The sequence below is a fragment of the Hyla sarda genome, chromosome 8, assembly GCF_029499605.1.
Source record: "Hyla sarda isolate aHylSar1 chromosome 8, aHylSar1.hap1, whole genome shotgun sequence".
NCBI lineage: Eukaryota > Metazoa > Chordata > Amphibia > Anura > Hylidae > Hyla > Hyla sarda.
In genome coordinates, this window is record NC_079196.1 from 23956406 (window position 1) to 23975250 (window position 18845).

General features: G+C 43.6%; 1 protein-coding gene across 3 annotated transcripts in view; it reads left to right on the forward strand.

Moving 5' to 3' along the window:
- Positions 1 to 18845, forward strand: part of HNMT (histamine N-methyltransferase) — a 38760-nt gene that overhangs the window by 17348 nt on the left and 2567 nt on the right. For 2 of the 3 annotated variants that reach the window (XM_056534189.1, XM_056534187.1), the window contains exons 4-7: positions 366 to 473; positions 628 to 758; positions 2529 to 2622; positions 5122 to 5826. In XM_056534189.1, coding sequence (XP_056390164.1) covers positions 366 to 473; positions 628 to 758; positions 2529 to 2622; positions 5122 to 5480 — 692 coding nt within the window. In that variant the 3' untranslated portion in view covers positions 5481 to 5826. Of the gene's footprint in view, positions 1 to 365; positions 474 to 627; positions 759 to 2528; positions 2623 to 5121; positions 5827 to 18845 lie in introns of those variants that run through there. The other variant, XM_056534188.1, reaches the window with a different exon arrangement.

Here is an 18845-nt window from a genome sequence, read left to right on the forward strand (position 1 = left end):
GGGAACGCAGCTTGCTGGGTTCCTCTATCTGCCGTGCAGAAACAATGGACACCGGATGCCATAAACCTTATGACAACTTGTCATCAGTTGTGGCATCAGTTGCATTGAGATCTAGGCTGCGTTCACCTATGTGAACCCAGCCTAAGCAAAAAAAAAAAAAAGTCTCTAAATACCTTAATAAATGTCCCCTATATCAGTGGTCTCCAAACTGTGGTCCTCCAGTGCTAAACTACAACTCTCAGCATTCAGCGAGTTGTAGTTTTGCAACAGCTGGGGGTGCACAGTTTGGAGGCTACTGTTCTATATCTTTTCCTTGACTATTTCTTTTTACACATGCTTTCTTTCTTTTTATATTCCTCCTTTAGGTGAAATAGACCTACAGATGTTCTCCAAAATCCAAGCCCGATACCCCGGGGTCCCCATCAATAGCGATATCATAGAGCCCAGCCCGGAGCAGATCCTCAGCTATAAGGGTGAGTGTATTGTCCCTGCTCCTTACTTTATGTTCTTTGCCCTCCGTACTTTAGTACTTGTCAATGTGTCACTTTCTCGTGAACTTTGGAGAGAATGAAGCGCTCCCTGGCAGGGTTTTATGGCCGTAATCTCATTCTGCTCGATGTGTTGCAGAGCGAGTTGCCAAGACCCCGGGTCTAGAAAATATAAATTTCAGCTGGTACAAGAAGACATCTTCTGAATTCGAGCTCCAAGTGAAGGAGGAGAAGTCGGAAAGAAAGTATGATTTCATCCATATGATCCAGGTAATGTCTCGTACTGCTGGCTGGCGATAACTAAAAAGCCGGGTACGGCTCTAGTGTGTGGATACTGGTTGTTTCCCATTGCTTTTATAGCACCAACATGTTCTGCAGCGCTGTACAAAGTAATGACTCACTCCAACCTCTGGAAACAATAAAATTCACATATTTTTTTTAGACAGATAGCAACATAATTATAGCTAAAATCAATCAGTAGAGCTTAATCTTTGCAGCCCAGTCCTTACTGAGTAGATCAGTGTTTTCCAAATAGTGCGCCTCCAGCTGTTGCAAAACTACAACTCCCAGCATGTCCAAACATCCCTTTATGACTATGGTCCCATAGTTAAAATAGCTAAAATCAATCAGTAGAGCTTAATCTTTGCAGCCCAGTCCTTACTGAGTAGATAAGTGTTTTCCAAACATGGCTTCTTTCACTCTACCTTTATCACATGGTACTGTGATGGCTGTCGGGGCCGCCAGGGAAAATAGCGGGAGAAAAAATACAGCTTGCGTCGTATTTTTCTCCCTGCTACTCCCGCTTAAAAACAGCGGCGCCCAACGGACCCCATTGACTATAATGGGGTCCATCGGAACAAACTGTTGCCGTTGCGCCCCGTCAAAATGGGAGTTAAATGGCTGTTCTTGAGGGGGCGCAGCGGAAGTGTGAAAGAAGCCTATCCTGCATCCAGCATTGTAGTCTACAAGCGTAAATAATCTCTCTTTCATGACCTAAATGGTTATTCCCTATCCACATGGTGTGAAGTGTGCCCAGGGTCTAAAGTGTTGCTGCTGAGGTGGCCCAGTACGGGATGGTGTTTCCCCGTACCTTCCCTGTCCTGTCAGGCAGTGTCCCTCAGTGTCCCCAGGGCCCTCTGCAGTTGTTTTCTCCCATGTAAATATGTTATGCATTTTATTGTGTGTTGTGACTTTAATAAATGTACCATGTGATTGTTACCCAGGAGGTACTAGTGACCAGCTGACCCCAAAGGTGACCTATGGGCTCCCTGCTAGTCTCCTCCATATAAGCCTTGGGTGGAGCTTCTTTCTCTTGTTCCTGAGGTCCAGTGCAGTCAAGTCATCTTAGTGTGTGTGTCCAGAACATTGGAGGCCTCAAGTCAAGTCCTGCAGCTACAAGTCAAGTGCACAGTAAGCTGAAGTCACTGTCCTGTCAGTCAAGTCAAGTCTTCTGTCTATCCAGCGTGGCCTCCACTAAATTCTGCTGTCTACTACAAGTCCCAGCAAACCTGTGAGGTCTCTGTGTCACTGGTCACCTCCTTGGGATATTGGCTGTACTTACTGCATAGACTGTATCACCTGTCTACCCTCAGTAAAGCTACCATTGTCCGTAACTTGGCGATGGTGTCTTCATTGCCCCAGTGCCTAGCCCAGGATCCAGCGGTATACCTTTGGATGGTTAAGGCTAAACCACGCCCTGGCATTATGAACACAAGAGGTTAACACCATCTTCCCCCTAGGGTAACAACAACTGCCCTGCAACACACACCCTGCCATTACCACACTGCGCATGCGCAACCTTCCGCTCCATTTTAACAGGAGACTCGGTCCCTATTCTCAAGATCACTGGGAAAGAAGAGGGAAGGAGTTGGACTAATGATCATGAGAATTGGGACCCAAGTCTCCTGTTCGAATGGAGCGGAATATCGCGCATGTGCAAATGCACTTCAGACCCTGCGGATAGGGGGTATCTTTGCAAGATGGAAAAACCCTGTAAAGTAACATTAATGTGAAGCAGACTTCTATTATTTATGCTTTCAGATGCTGTACTATGTAAAAAATGTGCCGGCAACACTGAAGTTTTTTAGGAGCCTTTTGGCACCAGATGGAAAACTCCTTATAATACTTGTATCAGGTAAGATGCCGAAAAGTACCATTTTGCCACCTACAATCTAGAGGCAGCTTCAGTGTTCCCACCAAAAATAAAAATGTTTAGTATTGTGGCTCACACCTGGCTTACAAAACGTCAAAAAGTCACACAAAAATTGTGCAGGTGGAAAAAGTCGCAAAAAAGTTGTAGGTCTGCAAAGTGGTGTTCTGAAGTGAAATTTCACAAAAATGCATACTAGCCCCATATGTATCCTGTGCCCTGCACCATTTAATACATTTGGTGGATGTATACTCCAACCACACCATCTACACCTGTGTATAAAATCAGTGCACCTACACTGACTGATCCCCTCCAATGTCCTGCATTGATCTCAGTGATCCATCAGATCGGCGCTCTACTGATAAAGCCTGTCTCAGGAGAAGAGTCCTGGCAATCACTGAGGCCTAACAGAGGGCTCGTGCTGCCAGGTCAATGGATTGCCTCCCTTTTGGGAGGTGATTCAAACCACTGTACCACCCATGACAGGTAAAACGGCTGTATAGATGCAGCTGTCAGTTTTGACAGCGGCCTGTAAAAGCTTAAAGGGGTACTCCGGTGGAAAACTTTTTTTTTTTTTAAATCAACTGATTACTTCTATAAAAAAAATCTTAATCGTTACAGTACTTATTAGCTGCTGAATACTACAGAGGAAAGTCTGTTCTTTTTGGAACACAGAGCTCTCTGCTGACATCACGACCACAGTTCTCTCTGCTGACATCACAAGCACAGTGCTCTCTGCTGACATCTCTGTCCCCTTTAGGAACTGTCAAGAGCAGCAAATGTTTTCTATGGGGATTTTATCCTACTCTGGACAATTCTTAAAATGGACAGAGGTGTCAGCAGAGAGCTCTGTGTTCCAAAAATAAAAGAATTTCCTCTGTGGTATTCAGCAGCTAATAAGTACTGGAAGGATTAAGATTTTTTAATAGAATTCATTTACAAATCTGTTTAACTTTCTGGCACCAGTTGATAAAAAAAAAAAAAATTAAAAAAAGTTTTCCATCGGAGTACCCCTTTAAAAGCTGGCAGAAGCCCTCGGGTACTAAAATCAGTCAGGAGCTGCTAGGGATGGTGCCAGCTTGAGTCCTGAGCTGAGTGCTGAGCCTGCTCCATTCACCTTTAAAGGGGTACTCCGCCCCTAGACATCTTATCCCCTATCCAAAGGATAGGGGATAAGATGTCTGATCGCGGGGGTCCCCTGCTGCACCTGGCATTCCTTTAGCCCCCTCAATGCAAGTCTATGGGAGGGGTCGTGATGGCCATCATGCCAGAGACTTGCATTGAGGGGACATGGCCATGATGTCACGAGCCTCCACCCCACATCGTCAATCATCCGGAACGGAACAAAGTTTTCTCCATGCACTGAATGTCTTGGTTGCCGTAGTCAAGATCGCGGGGGTCCCCAGTGGTGGGACCCCCGCGATCAGACATCTTATCCTCTATCCTTTGGATAGGGGATAAGATGTCTATGGGCGGAGTACCTCTTTTAAAGGAGTACTCCGGCACGCACGTTTTTCCATTTATCCTGTCCGGGCTGCAAAATAAAAGAAAACACACTTTCTCTTACCTGACAACGAGCCCCCGGAGCTCCGGTACACTCCGATACAGGTGTTCGGTCCCCGGGCTGTATTCTTCTTACTTCCTGGTAGCCCGACATGTCACACGGAGCTTACAGGTAATAATGGAAATGTCCAGCGCTTTAGGATGCAAAAATTCTTCGGCTTTATTAAGTCCTAAAAACATGCAGCATAGGGACAAGAACACCGACGCGTTTCGGATCTGTGCGATCCTTAGTCATGGCATCAACGCTATGTCAGGATCACATATATATATAGTAGTATTTTACATCACATGACCGCAGCGATGTCCCGCCTCGGCCGGTGATAGGCTGAAGCTCCGTGTGACGTGCCGGGCTAACAGGAAGTAAGAAGAATACAGCCCGGGGACCGAACACCTGTACCGGAGTGTATCGGAGCTTCGGGGGCTCGTTGGCAGGTAAGAGAAAGTGTGTTTTCTTTTATTTTGCAGCCCGGACGGGATAAAAGGAAAAAAGTGCGTGCCGGAGTACCCCTTTAAATGATAGATCAGATCTGCCTTGGGTCAGGAAGGGGATAAGGGAGCGACTAATGTTGACGACCGATCCATTCTCAGAGGTCTATAGGAACAACTGATAGCCACTCCCTTCTTGATAAGCAGGAGTGCTGCATGAGATCCTCTACAGCAGTGGTCTTCAACCTGCGGACCTCCAGATGTTGCAAAACTACAACACCCAGCATGCCCGGACAGCCAACGGCTGTCCGGGCATGCTGGGAGTTGTAGTTTTGCAACATCTGGAGGTCCGCAGGTTGCAGACCACTGCTCTACAGATTGGGCACAGCTGCACTAAGGGTCTTCTTCCCACCTTTCTGTTTTATCTTTTTGGCTTTCAATATCTCATGTTCCTTTCTCGTTTTCCGTCATACGTTTTTTTTTTCTTTCCATCAGGAAATAGTGGGTGGTCTACACTGTGGAAGAAGTATGGATCCCGCCTGCCCCTGAATGACCTCTGCCTGTACATCACGGCAGGTGACATTGAAGACATGCTGAGTTCAGAGGGTGCAAAGTATTATTCTTTTGATCTCCCCTCGGACATGGACATCACAGAATGCTTCATTGACGGGGACAGGAACGGGGACTTGTTGTTGGATTTTCTAACAGAGACTTGTGATTTTAACAAAAATGCCCCTCCTGAGCTGAGAGGGGAGATCATCCGAGAGCTGAAGACCCCGGGGTGCAGCTCCATAAAAGATGGGAAGATCATTTTTAACAACAATCTTAGTGCTGTAGTGGTGGAGAGTGACTAGGAATGGTATGGAGAATAAGGCTGGGTTCACACTGTGGAATTTCTGCCGGAGATCGAGACGACGGCACTAGGACCGAGCGGACTACATTCCTGTCCCCATAGATGGCAATGCATTTCTGAGCAGATCTATGGGGGCAGCAATGCAGTCTGCTCGGTCCTAGTGCCGCCGGCTCGATCTCTGGCAGAAATTCTGCCCAGAAATTCCACAGTGTGAACCCAGCCTAATAAGTGACTTCTGGTTACTGGACCCGGGGATTCCAAAAGTCATCAAAACTTTACTCGTCTTACTATTTCACATTCTTAAAGGGGTATTCCAGGCAAAACCATATATATATATATATATATATATATATATATATATATCTATCTATCTATCTATATATATCTATATATATATATCTATATATCTATATCTATATATATATATATATATATATATATCTCAACTGGCTCCGGAAAGTTAAACAGATTTGTAAATTACTTCTATTAAAAAATCTTAATCCTTCCAATAGTTATTAGCTTCTGAAGTTTTCTGAGCTAACGGCTCCATGATGATGTCACGTCCCGGGAGCTGTGCATGATGGGAGAATATCCCCATAGGAACTGCACAGCTCCCGGGACGTGAGTCATCAGAGAGCAGTTAGACAGAAAACAACAACTCAACTTCAGAAGCTAATAACTATTGGAAAGATTAAGATTTTTTAATAGAAGTCATTTACAAATCTGTTTAACTTTCCGGAGCCAGTTGATTATATATATATATATATATATATATATATATATATATATATATGTATATATATATATATATATGTATATATATATATATATATATATATATATATATATATATATATAATTTGGCCTGGAATACCCCTTTAACATTGTGGTTGTGGAGACCATTCTATTTGATGAAGACCTGAGAAGATTTGGACATTATCTAGAAAGCTCCATAGACTAACCTAAATTATTCCTTTTTTTTTTTTAAGGATTTCTTTCTTTTGTCCTTTCAGGACCATTGTAACTTGAAACCAAACTCAACATACAATGCTATGGAATCTGCAAAACGTGTCAATGGCTGGAAGAACCGACCAATCAGAATGGGCATTCACTGGTAAAACCCCTGTAGTCCTAAAGTGTATGCACTGACTGGCTGTCTGGTAGCGCCCCCTACAGTACAGGGTGGTACTACATGTTCTGTACTACTTTTAACCTATGCCATGGTTAACTGCTCCTTTGGACACAAAGTAAGGGCGGCTCCATTTTACTTTTTTAGAACACTGTGTACTGTACAGGACCCTGAAGAAGCTCCTGTCCTCTACATAGACCAGTGTTTCCCAACAAGGGGGCCTCCAGCTGTTGCAAAACTACAACACCCAGCATGCCCGGACAGCCAAAGGCTGTCCGGGCATGCTGGGAGTTGTAGTTTTGCAACAGCTGGAGGCACCCTGGTTGGAAAACACTGAAATAGACAGTGATTTATATCTTCCAGCAGATCTTTCTTACTTTTATATGTAAGGATTTGCTTTATCTATATTAGTTATCTACTTATTTTTGTTTAATCCTCACTTTTTCCTATTTTTAAATGACATTTTGGGGGCTTCAGAACCAATTACCAGGTTTCCATTGAGTTATGGTCTCAACATACAATGGTCGTCCCAGAACCAATTAATATTGTAGCTTGAAGGACTACTGTACTTATATAGTATTTGCTAAAAAAATGAAATGGTGCTGGGGTGGGGACAACATAGAAACAAAAATCTATGCTAACCTAGCCCCGATTCCCTCGCAGTTCCTGTTTGTCTCCATCCAGTCCCCTGATCTTCTCTCTTCTTCTGGCTTCTGAGATGAGCACTTGGTACAGGACCTGCTGGCCATTTCATCTAGTGATTGGCTGAGCCGTCAGGTCCTGCACAGAGCGATTGTCTCATTAGCAGGAAGAATGGACAGAGGCGTATGGGAGCTTTGGGGGACCAGCAGGAGATCGGGGCTAGGTAAGTAAGTCTTTTTTTTTCTATTTTTCCCCAGCACCATATATATATATATATATATATATATATATAAATATATTATTATTATTATTATTTTTTTTTTTTTTATAGAAAACACTGATCATTAACAGAAATGTGCCTGCAGCTGTTGCAAAACTACAACTCCCAGCATGCCTGGACAGCCTTTGGCATATTTTCTAAATCTGGCCTAGTGTCTCTCCACTCTACAATATTTTTTAGCCAGTGCTAGTCCGCTTCCAAATGCAAGCAATGACCAGTTCTCTGTAGAAGTTTGTAAGGACAGCGGTCGCACAGAACTGGCTAAGGCTGGGTCCACACTACGTTTTGTCCCATACGGGAGCGCATACGGCAGGAGGGAGCTAAAACCTCGCGCTCCCGTATGTGGCCGTATGCGCTCCCGTATGTCATTCACTTCAATGAGCCGACCGGAGTGAAACGTTCGGTCCGGTCGGCTCATTTTTGCGCCGTATGCGCTTTTACAACCGGACCTAAAACCGTGGTTGACCACGGTTTTAGGTCCGGTTGTAAAAGCGCATACGGCGCAAAAATGAGCCGACCGGACCGAACGTTTCACTCCGGTCGGCTCATTGAAGTGAATGACATACGGGAGCGCATACGGTCACATACGGGAGCGCGAGGTTTTAGCTCCCTCCTGCCGTATGCGCTCCCGTATGGGACAAAACGTAGTGTGAACCCAGCCTAACAGGAGGTCAAATGATATCTGTTCTTCCCATAGAGGATAGTCCCAGAGGATAAGTATGAAAATACTTGACCGCCAATTGAATATATGCGTAGACTTTAATTATTATTAATTTATTACAGAAATTATAACGTTTTGGAACAGTAAGGCTGCTTTCACATTATAAAATTCATTAGAGATGAGTGAACTTACAGTAAATTCGATTCGTCACGAACTTCTCGGCTCAGCAGTTGATGACTTATCCTGCATAAATTAGTTCAGCTTTCAGGTGCTCCGGTGGGCTGGAAAAGCTGGATACATTCCTAGGAAAGAGTCTCCTAGGACTGTTTCCACCTTTTCAGGCCCACGGGAGCACCTGAAAGCTGAACAAACTTATGCAGGATAAGTCATCAACTGCCGAGCCGAGAAGTTTGTGACGAATCGAATTTACTGAAAGTTCGCTCATCTGTAAAATTCATCCATTTTAAAGATCCGTTTGAGGCCATTAATCGTCTGTTAGAAAATCCCATTACAGTCTATGGGATTTTTACATTATCCGTTTTAATCCGTTATAGTCCGTTATTAATAGCGGACGTTATTATGTGACGGAAGTTAGTAACGGGAGAAATAGTGCATGCACTATTTCTTCTGTTCATTCTCCCGTCACAAAATAACGTCCGTTATTAATAACGGACTATAACGGATTAAAACGGATAATGTAAAAATCCCATAGACTGTAATGGGATTTTCTAACGGATGTTTAATGGCCGATTTTCAGGGTTTTCATAACGGAACATCAAACGGATCTTTAAAACGGATGCATTTCATAGTGTGAAAGCAGCTTAAGGACACAATTGGGATACAGTTTGAATTTGATGTACAGTTTTTTCAACCTTATGACCTCTGTAACTATGTAACAACATTGATCAGATCATCTGATAGCAGATTGCAGAGTTCTAGGGGAGTCATAGAGTGTCGGCCTGTCACAATGCAGATGGATTAGTCATGATTGTGACCTATAGTCGCTAGAGAGTGACTCTCTAGCACAGTGTTTTCAAACCACTGCACCTCCAGCTGTTGCAAAACTACAACTTCCAGCCAAAGACTGTGTGTGCATGCTAAGAATTGTAGTTTTGCAGCATCTAGAGGCACACTGGTTGAGAATCACTGCTTCTTGCACCTAAAGTATCACGTCAGGTAGGGAATAGTGTGGCCCTGAGCTCACCTACAACCAATGTCCCTGCCTACCTGCGTATCCACCCTAGACAGCGGATCCACAACTGGACTGTGGTCCCTGCGCTATATAAGGTGCAGGGGCGTAACAAGTCAAAACAATAAACAGAACTGTACTGAGGTCAGGATAAGAAGGGAAGAACAAACAAGCAGGGAACCAGGATAATATATAATGGCAGGTATGCAGAGTGGTAACAAACAGGTCATCAGGGAGATATACTGGCAGGTATATAGAGTACCAACTAACAGGTTAAGGACCAAAGTAATGCAATAGGTATGAGAATAATGACAAACAGGTTTGCAGGAAGATATAGAACTGGAGCAAGAAGCAATGGATCAGGACCTATACTGTGGTAGAGTACAAAACACAAATAAGTCAGAATACAGGTTCAGGTAACAGATACAGATTGGACAGGATAAAACCAATGATACAGTAAGGCAGACAGGACAAGGCTAAAAACAAGACAAACGGATCAGAACTACAAACCCATGGCAAAATAAAACAATCTAACTGACAAGTCAGAACTAAAACAGACAAGATTAAAATGAAACAAAGCTAAAATTAGGATCAAGAGCCAGAAGACTGAGGAGGAATCAAATACCCGGCCTCAGCTGCTGATTGGCCCAGGCCTGTAACTCCTCACTGACTAAAGCGCAACATGCATAGCCGGGGCAGGTTCTCTTGTTACATATAGGTTGCAATCATGGCCAATCTCTTTGCACGGTTACAGACTGACATTCTATGACTCTCCTAGACCTCTGTAGCAAGATGATGAATTGATGAAGGTCATTTTTACCGAAACCTTATCATTTTAGTAAATAATGGATTACTATTAAAGTCTACGCCTATCTTCAATTGACCGTCAAGTATTTTATACATTGCATGAAGGATCGGGATAGCCTAACCTATTAGAGAGGGAGTGCCATTATTATTATAAATTATAATTATAATTTAAATTATAAATTATAATCCATCACCTGTCCTTATTATTCCAAATTACCCTATTAGGGAACCTGGAAAAAGCCACAAACTCCTTACACATGTTTCCCTCGGTTGAATAAGAACCCAAGACCATTGCATCACAAGTCAACAATGCTACCCACTAAGCCATTGTGCCGGCCCTTTAAGAAATAAATAATCTTTTAAGAGAAAATGCAATATTTCTAGTAAACTTTTACTAACCTAGCCAATTTACCTAACATAAACTAACCAGTCCCTCCCAACCATAATTACCGTAATTACATTTCACTAACGCTATCTGAAGTGCCGGGTGACGTTGACCTTAAGAATAACATTTCTTACAATATGGCTTCTGTTCATTTGTTTCCCATAGTTTTTCCTCTTTTTTTTTTACATATTCCTCCATCTTTTATTCCTTGTTAATGAGACACTTGGTTATTACCGGCCGGTTGCTAAAAGGAAACAGCAACACATAGAAGAGGCTTTGGGTCACGCCGTGATGTCAAGTGCTTCAGGAAAGGCTTGTTCCTCGCGCCTCACCCTTCATCTTGTTACTTCTGGAGAGCTCTTCATATTTTAGGTTTGTTTTTTATGCTGTGATGAATGGGTAATTTTTAATAAATGTGACTAAAGGACCAAACAATTTTACAAAAAAAAAACTGCTGTCTTTCATTTAACCTTGGCAGCGCCGACTGCACAAAATCCAGGCTGTCCGTGAAGGCTTCAGGAACCTCTGTAGTAATGGGGGATGTTAAAGTTTTTTTTTTTTTTTATATCAACTGGCTCCGGAAAGTTAAACAGATTTGTAAAAAACCTTAATCCTTCCAGTAGTTATTAGCTGCTGAAGTTGAATTGTTCTTTTCTTTCTGACAACAGTGCTCTCTGATGACACCTCTGCTTGTCTCAGGAACTGTCCGAAGCATTGGAGGTTTGCTATGGGGATTTACTCCTACCCTGGACAGTTCAGCAGAGAAGACTGTTGTCAGACAGAAAAGAACAACTCAACTTCAGCAGCTGATAACTACTGGAAGGATTCAGATTTTTTAAAGGACATCTGTAGCAAAATACCCACCACAGACCCTAACATGACATAATTAATTGTAGACCTTATAAATACAGACCCTACCACTGGGCCTACATACCTTACTGTCACTGAAGAAAAGGCCCGCAGGCCTTGAAATGCGTCTGACTTGCAAAAGCACCTTATACCACTTCTAAAGAGACTATATCCACACATTTTGGCTAGCAACTGCTGGATGCTCACAGAACTGGGACCACTGCAACACGCACGCAGCTAACGCATCATTCAGACACGCAGCTGCTCCCAGATCTCCAATCACAGCCCCGGACGGCAGAGTTCCTGGACACGTTCTCCCTAGGCCGGACGCCTCCCCGTGCCAGCCCAGGATACTTACAGCCCACCGGAGAACCACTCACCTAGGCTATGATCCAGACCGGCAATACAAACAGCTTTTATCACCTACAGGACATCGCGGTCTGCCGAAATCGCTACCTGTGAACATCATTGCTTGCCGGAATCGCTAACAGCCAAGAAGGAGGGTGAGTGGTGCTGTGCACCGATACTCTACAAACTACTGCCATAATTGCTACAACTGTTGCTATTATCGCCACTATTGCTATATTTGGCTACAGTATCATAGGAGTTGATTACTGAACTGTGACTCTTTTAATTGGATATCCTTGGACTTAACTGTGACCAAGAGTGACTACTAACCAAAAGAGAGACGTTGCTAACCACCGTAGTGGACATTGGTGCATTTCTGCTATATTATTTTTATCTGCATTTTCATTAGCATTTTTATTTATATATTAATTAATTATTACCAATTCATTCCTGCAAGGGCCCTGCAGAGTGATTGGCGATTTATTTGCATTTACTTACTTATATACATATATTAATAAATCTTATTAGATCCACTATTTTCTTTCCTCTTTATTCTACACATTCCTAGTGTTCTTGAGGACTGGTATATACATATATTTTCCCATTTTTTGACTAGGCCTGATTGGGTGAAGGCATCACCTTTAACCTCGAACACTCTCCTTACCTTTATCTTTAAGTGAGCTACACATCCTCTTATCCATAATTTACAAATCTGTTTAACTTTCTGGAGCCAGTTGATATAGAATAAAAATTTTTTCCTGGAATACGCCTTTAAATAGGTGATCAAAAGATTAAAAAGTAATTGACTATGCACAGGATTATAGATAACTAACTGATCAGTGGGGGTCCGACTGCTGGGATCCCCACCAATCACAAGAACGGAGGTTAGTGGAGTGGCAGAGTGTATGCTCCTCCAATGATCTACTCAATGTCTATGAGATGTCTATAAATAACCAGCTATGTATGGGATAAAAGATAACTAACTGATCCGTGGGGGTCCGACTGCTGGGATCCCCACCAAGCACAAAAACAGAGGTTAGTGGAGCGGCAGAGTGTATGCTCCTCCACTCATGTATTCACTTTCCATGGGACTTCTGAAAATAGCCAACTGGCCCCAATTGCTCAGGGGGTAATTGACCCACTGATTAGCTAGGTATCCAGGATATTTTTTAATTTTGGGATAACCCGCTGTCCACTACTCCATGGCCAAAGAAACTTATGATATTGCACGAGGTTGTGGGGCAGATTCAACTAGAGGTTGGTACATATTAGACCAGTGTTTTCCAACCAGTGTGCCTCCAGCTGTTGCAAAACTACAACTCCCAGCATGCCCGGACAGCCGAAGGCCACTTACTATAGTAATGACATCTTAAAATGGCAGATACAGGTACAGATACAGCATGATAGAAAGTAAACAATGCATTTCGAGGCAAACACTTTAAAGGGATACTCCACTGGAAAATATATTTTTTTTAATCAACTGGTGCCAAAAAGTTAAACAGATTTGTAAATTACTTCTATTAAAAAACCTTAATCCTTCCAGTACTTTTCAGCTGCTGTTATGATCCACAGGAAGTTATTTTCTTTTTTAGTTTCCTTTCTGTCTGACCACAGTGCTCTCTGCTGACACCTCTGTCCATTTTAGGAACTGTCCAGAGCAAGATAGGTTTGCCATGGGAAGTGCTCCTACTCTGGACAGTTCCTAAAATGGACAAAGGTGTCAGCAGAGAGCACTGTGGTCAGGCAGAAAGGAGATTCGAAAAAGAAAATAACTTCCTGTGGATCATAACAGCAGCTGATAAGTGCTGGAAGGATTAAGATTTTTTTAATAGAAGTAATTTACAAATCTGTTTAACTTTCTGGCACCAGTTGATTAGTAGTGTACCCCTTTAAAGGGGTACTCCAGCGCTAAGACATCTTATCCCCTCTCCAAAGGATAGGGGATAAGATGCCTGATCGCGGGGGTCCCGCTGCTGGGGACCCCCGTGATCTTGCATGCAGCACCCTGTTACAATCAGTTCCCGGAGCATGTTCGCTCCGGGTCTGATTACTGGCGATCACGGGGCCAGAGCATTGTGACATCACGGCCCCGCCCCCCGTGTGACATCACGCTCCCGCCATGTGATGTCATGCTCCGGGGACTGATGCGTGCATGATAATGGGGTCCCCAGCGGCGGGACCCCTGCGATCAGGCATCTTATCCCCTATCCTTTGGATAGGAGATACGATGTCTTAGCACCGGTGTACCCCCATAAGGGTTACTATCATTTCAGCCTGAGACAGGATACGGTAAAACAAAGAAAAAGCAATCCCATTGCCCAAGACTAGCCCCGATCACATGTCCCATCCCGGAAGTCCCATTCATGTCTATGGAACTTGGAATGGGATGGAACGTCAGGCAGTCTGTCTGCGTGGAACTATTCTCGGGCAACAGGATTGCAGTTTTAGTTTCACTGTATTTTACCACCTGCTGAAATGATCAGGGACGTGCACAGGCCTTTTTTAGGGCAGGGGCTCAAATAAAATAAAGGGCACTTTTCATTATATATAAAAAAAATTTTAAAAAAAATGTTAGTAAAAGCCTTTAAGGAGAACTCTAGTACAGAACATCTTACTCTCTCCTACTCACAGGATAGGGGATAAGTATTAGACATGTGCAATTAGTTTCGGAACGAATGCTAAACGTAACGAATTTTCCCGTTTTCGGGTGTTCGTTACAATCCGAATGCACAAAAAAAAAAAAAGTTATCAGTAAACCGAATGTAAGGAATGAATTTGATTTTTTTTCATTGGGTTGAGGAACACTTGCCTTCCTACACAGAGAAAACTGCAAAAAAAGGTGAAAACAACAAGAATCCTAAGGTAACACCTGCTATTTATTACAAAAGAGGATCAGCAAGTGAAACTAATGTGCATTTCATTTAGTAACGAATGCTAAATTTAACGAATTTTACAGATATAACGAAAGATCCGAATTAACGAATGCATCCGAAAACGAAAAAAAAATTTAGCCTATGCATCCGAAAACCGAATATGACGAATGCACAGCATTCCGAATATTCACAGCACCGAAAATTTTTGAAAACAAAAACGAACGAAACGAAACAACATTTTTGGTTCTGCACATGTCTAATAAGTATCTGATTACAGAGGATCCGACCGCTGGGACCCCCTTCTATCTCCTGCCCAGCACCCCGGCTCTTCTCATGTATGGAGCGATCTAAGCACCGTGCATGGATTCCTGTCGACCACTGCACAAAGCAGCGGCAAACACACCCCTCCATGTATCTCTGGCTCCCTCATAAAGATACATAGAGGGACATGTCGGCCACCACTTCGCGCAGTGGTCGACAGTAATCCATGCACGGTGCTTAGATCGTTCAATACATGAGAAGAGCCGGGGTGCTGGGAAGGAGAGAGTGGGGGAGGGGAGTCCCAGCGGTCGGACTCTGTGGATAGGGGATAAGATGTTCTGTATCAGAGTTCCCCTATAACAGAACACAATTCCTGATGTAGGGGCCTCCGTTGTCATGTCAGCTAAATAGGACCCTGAATCACCCCACGTAGGTCCCGATCAGCCCCCCTAAAACCCACTGGCACCAGTAATTTGCACTTTTAGATGCCGCAATCAAGTTTGATCACAGCATCTAAAGTGTTAGTTACGGACATTGCTGTGATCACTGAGGTCTGGCATTAACTGCGTTCTGGCTGCTGATAACAGCGATTACTTACCGGCATTGAAGCAAATTCAGCTCCAGATCTCACTTCAAAGTCTAGTAGCATCCTCTAGGTATTCTAAAATTATATGTATGTGATAATAAAAATGAACTATATAAGTTGAATTTTAAATACAGACTGAAAACTGTAATACTATTACTTCACATTTCACAGGTTACACTGTCATGAATGATACCTCCAAATGTCTGCTGCAGCTTCACTAGGACAGCAGGCTCTCTCCCTGTATATGAGGGTCCCTACCTGCAGCCATCTCCGTCCGATCAGCGTTCTGCTGTTCCATACCGGCTCAGCAGGCTGGAGCAGCAGAGCGCAGATAACACTGATCAATGCTATGCTATGACATAGCATAGAACAGTGTATACAATCAGAATGTTGCATGTAATAATTCCCTATGGGTACTAAAAAATAGTAAAAAAATTCAGTTAATAAATGTGATTTAACCCCTTCCCTAATAAAAATTAGAATCACCCCCCTTTTTCCATTTAAAAAAAAAGTATGTAAACAAAAATAAACATAAACATACATGGTATCACTGCGTGCATAATAGGGGTCAGAAGATGACAATTTTAAACATACTAATTTTGGTGCATGTATTTATCATTTTTTAAAGTACCGTATTTATCGTGGTATACCACGCACCGGCCTATAACACGCACCCTCATTTTACCAAGGATATTTGGTTAAAAAAAGTTTTTTACCCAAATATCCTTGGTAAAATGAGGGTGCGTGTGTGTGCATGCGTATACCCAGATACACTGTTTCTGACCCCGCAGAAGCCCCCAGGAAAGGCAGGGGGAGAGAGGCCGTCGCTGCCCGCTTCTCTCCCCCTGCCTTTCCTGGGGTCTAGAGTCCTGCTGCTGCCGCTTCTCTCCCTGCTATCGGCACCGCTGCCCCTTCTCTCCCCCTGTCTGTTGGCTCTGCTGCCCCATTGCCGGCGCCAATAGCCACGGGGAGAGAAGCGGCGCCGGCAATGGGGCAGCAGCGCCGACAGACAGGGGGAGAGAAGGGGCAGCGGCAGCCATTGCCGGCGCCGCTGCCCCGTTGCCTCCCCCATCCCCGGTTGTATAATTACCTGTTGCCTGGGTTGGGTCCACGCTGCTTCAGGCCTCCGGTGTGCGTCCCCTGCGTCGTTGCTATGCGCTGCACGGCGCAGCGCAGTGACGAGTGACATCACTCGTCATTGCGTCTTGCAGCGCATAGCAACGACGCAGGGGACGCACACCAGAGGCCTGAAGCAGCGCGACCCCGGCAACAGGTAATTATACAACCGGGGATGGGGGAGGCAACGGGGCAGCGGTGCAAGCAACGGGTGCCGCTGCCGCTTCTCTCCCCCTGGCTATCAGCGCCAGCAATGGGGCAGCTGCACCGATAGCAGGGGGAGAGAAGGGGCAGCGGCGTCGATAGCCAGGGGGAGAGAAGACGGCAGTGAAGGCAGGTCTCTGCACCTGCAAAAGCCGCTGCAGTTCATTGATTTAAAAATCATTGAACTGCAGCGGCTTATCGGCGTATAACACGCACATAGACTTTAGGCTAAAAATGTTAGATAAATACGGTAATATAATAAAATGAGGGTCTGAGGAAGCGTGCCTATGCGCACGTGCAGTGGCTGTCACCTCTTCATTCGAGCCATGTCCTTGTCTGTATTGAGCACCTTGCACTTTGTTGGATAAATAAAAAGGTTTTCGTCCATGGCAGTTGAGTGCGATCTGTCTTCTTTACATTTATATAAATAAAACCTACATAAATTGGGTATTCTTGTAAACGTATGAACCTACAGAATGGACGAAAGGTGTAATTTTTACCAAAAAGTGCTCTGTGTAGAAACGGAAGCCGCAAAAAAAATGAAATGGCGTTTTTTTCTTCAACTAATTTTTGTAGATTTTGTGGTGAAATGACTGATGTCAATACAAAGTACTATTGGTAGCACATAAAAAAGTTCTAATATAGGTCTGTTGGTGGAAAACCGATACGATTTTTAGAAAATGAGGAGGAAAATACAAAAGTACAAAAAAGGAAAAACGCTCCTTTCTTCTGTTAATGTTTACTTATGAGGGCTCATTTTTACGCCGTGATACATAGTTTTTTATTGGAATTTTTATTCACTGTTTATACATTTTTTTCTCATACACAAAGTTATCAAAAATTTGCAATTCTGGACTTCAGATTTTTTTTACTTTTATGCTATTGACTGTGCGGTTTAATATTATATTTCAATAGCTTGGACATTTCCTCACGTGGCGATATCACGTTTATTTTTGTTGTTTATTTTGTATTACATTATTTAATTTGAAAAATGGGAAAAGTGGGGGGTGATATAAACTTTTATTAGGGAAGGGGCTTATTCACATTTATTAACACTTTTTTGAAATATTTTATTTACTATTTTGTATTACCACCTCTAGTATTTGGGGCAACAATGCACTACAACTCCCAAGTGACAGTGCATTACAAGCTCACAACCTCCAGCACACAAGGCAAGAAGGCACAACAGACTGTGCAGTGCCTTCTTGTTTTGTGTGCTGGAGGTTATGAGCTTGTAATGCACTGTAGTTTTACATACTGGGAGTTGTAGTGCATTGTCACTTTACATGCTGGGGGTTGTAGTGCATTGTCACTTTACATGCTGGGGTTGTAGTGCTTTAACCTTTTGCATATTAGAGTCTGTACTACAAACTTCAATATGTAAGGTGACAAAGCACTACAATCCCCAGCATGTATAGTGACAAAGCACTACAATCCCCAGCATGTATAGTGACAAAGCACTACAATCCCCAGCAAAGCACTGCAACCCCCAATATGCAAAGGGACAAGGCACTACAATCTCCAGCATGTATAATGACAAAGCACAACAACCCCCAATATGCAAAGGGACAAGGCACTACAATCCCCAGCATGTATAATGACAAAGCACTACAACCCCCAATATGCTAAGGGACAAGGCACTAAAATTGTTGTAGTGTTTTGTTCCTTTGCATACTGAAAGTTACACACACACAAAAACACTAAATTAAAACTATTACCAGGGCAGGCAGGGCAGAGGAGATCACCGGAGAGACTTCAGGAATGTAGACTCCTGTGCTGTAATGCTGTGGGGGTCACGTGACCTAGCAAATGTGCGCACGTCTTTTACCCAGGCAGCCCCTGCGCTCTAATGTAAGGATCTGGCTAATTAAGAGGAAGAGGACTCCCGGAGGCCCTGGGATAGTTCAGGTACTGGCCGGACTTGAGACAGAGAGCGAGCAGACCGGAGGGGGAGGGGAAAGAGAAGGAGAGGGGCTTGTCGGGGTTGGTAATTATGTTATGTGAATCGAGTTCTGCTGACAACCTGTGGAGGTTGC